The sequence below is a fragment of the Mus pahari genome, chromosome 2 (genome assembly GCF_900095145.1).
Source record: "Mus pahari chromosome 2, PAHARI_EIJ_v1.1, whole genome shotgun sequence".
Lineage (NCBI taxonomy): Eukaryota > Metazoa > Chordata > Mammalia > Rodentia > Muridae > Mus > Mus pahari.
In genome coordinates, this window is record NC_034591.1 from 29,146,702 (window position 1) to 29,150,487 (window position 3,786).

Genomic DNA, 3,786 nt, shown 5'->3' on the forward strand with positions numbered 1-3,786 from the left:
AGCTTCGAAATACCTGTCACCATTCAAGAATTCTTGCACCAAGTACTCCCTTTTCAAAACAATTTAGCAGCGAAGTCCACATTTCAAGGATGTCAGCATGTCTTGGAGCAATTCAATAAGCATTCAAATAAGCATCTTCGGTGTGTAAGTACTATTTCCCACTTCCCCAGCCTATTTGTGAGAAACATGTAGCTTGGACAATTCCTCTGGAAGAAGTGTCAATATACAACAGTCCAGGGTCCATACCCAGCCCACTGCCTGCTCTTAGAAATGAAGTTTTATAGAAAAAGGCTGTGTCAACTAGGTTTCATAAGGTCCAGTTTTGTATCCGTGTTAATAGTTCTAGACAGACCCACAAAAAAACAAACATAGCATCTGACCCTGTATTTGAGAAGTTTATCCCCAGCTCCACAAGACTTCAGAGGGAACATTAGCATAATATAAAAAAAAAACAAAACAAACAAAACGAAAACTGAATGTCTGCCCTATGAAGCAGAATTGTCACCAATTCCCACAAAGAACTCACATCGCAGTCTACCTAGCCAGCTGATAGGAATGTAGGCAGAACTGAGATGCAAAGACCACATGCTCTCCCCCTTTAGCTTTGTCATCCGGACAGTGGCAATACAGCAAGGGCCACTAGGTCTCTAGCTACCTGGAAAGAGGCTGCACTGGTACCCACAACCAGGAGGCATTTGAGATGTGATACTTTTATTTCTTTTCATGCCTAAGTAAGCCTGAGTGACTGATGGCTGAGTTTCATTCTTTCTGATTGTTTCAATGTCTCGACCTTCAGAGCCGGAAGAAACATTTACTTTTACACAAGAGTGTAGAAAGCGCCTAAGCTTTGGCAGCTGACTTGTAATGGGTCAGAGTGCGGGCAGAAGGGTCGGTGGCATTGATCCACTTAGGCATCCAATAATGAGTCAGCCAATCAGCCCGGCCTGGGTAATGGCGTTCAAAGATCTGACGGTAATAATAACCTTCTTTAGTTTTGGGAGTATTGAAGGGAAACTTCTGGGAGGCTGCAGACATCATCTCATCATCAACCTGTAAGATAAAATAAGAACATAAAACCTTGCAATGTGTATTTGCTCTGATGGAGACCAAAATAAAGTTAAGGCATGCTATAAAGTGACACGACTCATTATTTAGAAAAATGCCGAAGCAAGCCATAATAAACAGACAGTAACTTTTTAAAAGCTCTCGTGCATATTCATACTTGGAGGCTCAGTGTTTAACTCATTTGTACCTAACAGGTACCCAGACACGTGTAAAATGGTCAGCAATGAATTGGAAGTCTTCCGTCTATCCCTTTTCTTTTGATCAATACTACTTTATAGTCCTCCATTTTCCTTAATTATTACGTAATGCTTATAAAAGACATATTCCTTGCAGGAACTCTGACTCTCCGTTAGATACAACTATTCAAACTAAAGGCAACCAGAGATCCCAGCTCTCTATTAAACTGTTCTTGTTCCAGAATATATCTTCAAAGACAGACCTGATGTTCAACATAGTCTTGTAAAATCTTGAACCAGGAGTTCTTGACTGAGGTGATCCCGTCGCTGAAGGCTTCTTTGGGTCTCCAGAGGATCTCTTTGGGTAGCAGGTTGGAGTCCTCAAAAGTTTCTCTCAGGAGATGTTTTTCTATGCCATTCTGAGAGCAAACAAGGAGGGTCAGTGAAGTCGCCGGAGGAACCAACGGTATTTGGGGGTTTATCCAGGATTGATTTACCTACTTTTGGAATTCTCATATCTGGTGGCAGAGACAGGTAATAGGAAGAAAACCGATGATCCAGAAAGGGGACTCTCAGTTCGAGACTTGGGGAAAACAGAAGACAGTCTGAGTCAGATGGCTGGCACGGCTTCCTGACAACCACACCAGACTGAGTCATGGAGATCAAAGAGTCATGTTGTGTCGGGAGGCAGAGGCAGGCGGATTTCTGAGTTCGAGGCCAGCCTGGTCTACAAAGTGGGTTCCAGGACAGCCAGGGCTACACAGAAAAACCCTGTCTTGAAAACAACAACAACAGCAACAAAAAACAACAACAACAAAAAAGAGTTATGTTCTGGCCTCCTATGGGGCCACACTGCATGACTGGCCATATACTAACGTCTAAAAACTTTCTGTCTTAAAGTATTTCTTTTCTTCTGTGCCTATAAAAAATTACCTGTTTCTATAAAACATTAATTATCATGAGTGACCTGGTCATGAGAGTATATGCAAATTCATACCATCATAAGTACAAAAATCCCAGTGACACTCGTCAGGACATGCAGACATGTCATAACTATGATTCCAGCCCATTCGCAAACCATATATGGTGCATTAGATGAACTGAAAATGTTGAAAGGCAAGTGTTTATCCTGCACAATAAGGGCATTCTATTCTTCAACAAGCCCAGTTAACCATGGAAACCCTAGGCAAGAAGAAATGGCTCCAAAGAAACTTATTTTTATTCTACAATCCTATCATCAAATGAATAAATGAACGAAGATTGCATGTCCCCTCCCAAATGCAGCAAACTGGCTTGACAGGCACGTAGTATTTGCTGCCTGGGGCAATACTCCAAATGCTCTAAAACGTTTACAAGTATCTGCTGCAGCCTTCGCTCTAGGCCAGAAACAGCCCATTACTGTTATGATCTAGTGACACAAAACCTGCCTGACATACCCACAGGAAAAGATCTCTCCTCACCCCAGTGACAGTATCCAAGACATAGCACAGCTTTTAGGGGACAAATTTTGCAGAAAACCATACTTTGTAGCCAGCCGAAAGAAACAAAAAATAAGCAACTGATCTCATTGAAGTTACTTCCCCCTTTTCCCTTGTCGGTTTTACAACTGATTTTTAAAGTTACCCGTGTGCAGCAGTAGTGCGGTCGGCCCGGAGAACGTCAAACAGGTAGAGCTCCTTCAGCAGTCTCTCACTCTCCTCCTCGGCCTTCTCAGGAGAAGGAGCCTATTTAACAAACGCAGGTGAGTGACTTGCTCTGGCACACAGGCAGCCTTTATTTTTCCCTCTTACATATAAAATAAAGAATGAGTAAGGCAGAAAACTTAAGAGGAGGGTAAAGGATGTGAGTAAATGACTTCAGAGGCCGGCAATGTTTTACAAGACTGACCCATCCATTCTCCAAAGTGCTTTGTGTGGAAACAAATTAAATGAGTGCCCTGGGCAACAGACACAGTGCCTTTAACCCCAGCACTTGGGAAGCAGAGTCCAGTCTGGTCTATATAGTGAGTTTCTGAACAACCAGAGCTACATAATGAGACCCTGTCTTGAAAAAAAAAGACAATCAATAGACAGACAGACAGACAGACAGACAGACAGACAGACAGACAGACAGATAAAATATAAAAGCAATTCTCATGTTTAATTTAAGAATGAAAAGTATCGGCCAGGTGTGGTGGTACACACCTTTAATTCCAGCACTCGGGAGGCAGAGGCAAGCGAATTTCTGAGTTCAAGGCCAGCCTGGACTACAAAGTGAGTTCAAGGGCAGCCAGGGCTATACAGAGAAACCCTGTCTCGAAAACCAAAAAAAAAAAAAAAAAAAAAAAGTATCTGATACTAAGTCTTCTTTCTCCTAAAGATAGATAGATAGATAGACAGATAGATGGATAGATAGATAGATAGATAGATAGATAGATGGATAGATAGATAGATAGATAGATAGATGGATAGATAGATAGATGGATAGATAGATAGATAGATAGATAGATAGACAGATAGATGGATAGATAGATAGATGGATAGATAGATAGATGGATAGATAGATA

The 3,786-nt window shown here is 41.7% G+C and overlaps 1 protein-coding gene across 1 annotated transcript in view; it reads right to left on the reverse strand.

The window, feature by feature from the left end:
• Window positions 1-698: 698 nt before the first annotated feature.
• Asns (asparagine synthetase (glutamine-hydrolyzing)) overlaps window positions 699-3,786 on the reverse strand; it is a 22,055-nt gene continuing 18,967 nt past the window's right edge. The window contains exons 9-12 of the mRNA XM_021190287.2: window positions 2,865-2,965; window positions 1,743-1,824; window positions 1,505-1,660; window positions 699-1,050 (exon numbers count right to left, since the gene is read on the reverse strand). Of these exons, the coding sequence (XP_021045946.1) occupies window positions 841-1,050; window positions 1,505-1,660; window positions 1,743-1,824; window positions 2,865-2,965 (549 nt within the window). The 3' untranslated portion in view covers window positions 699-840. The remainder of the gene's footprint in view (window positions 1,051-1,504; window positions 1,661-1,742; window positions 1,825-2,864; window positions 2,966-3,786) is intronic.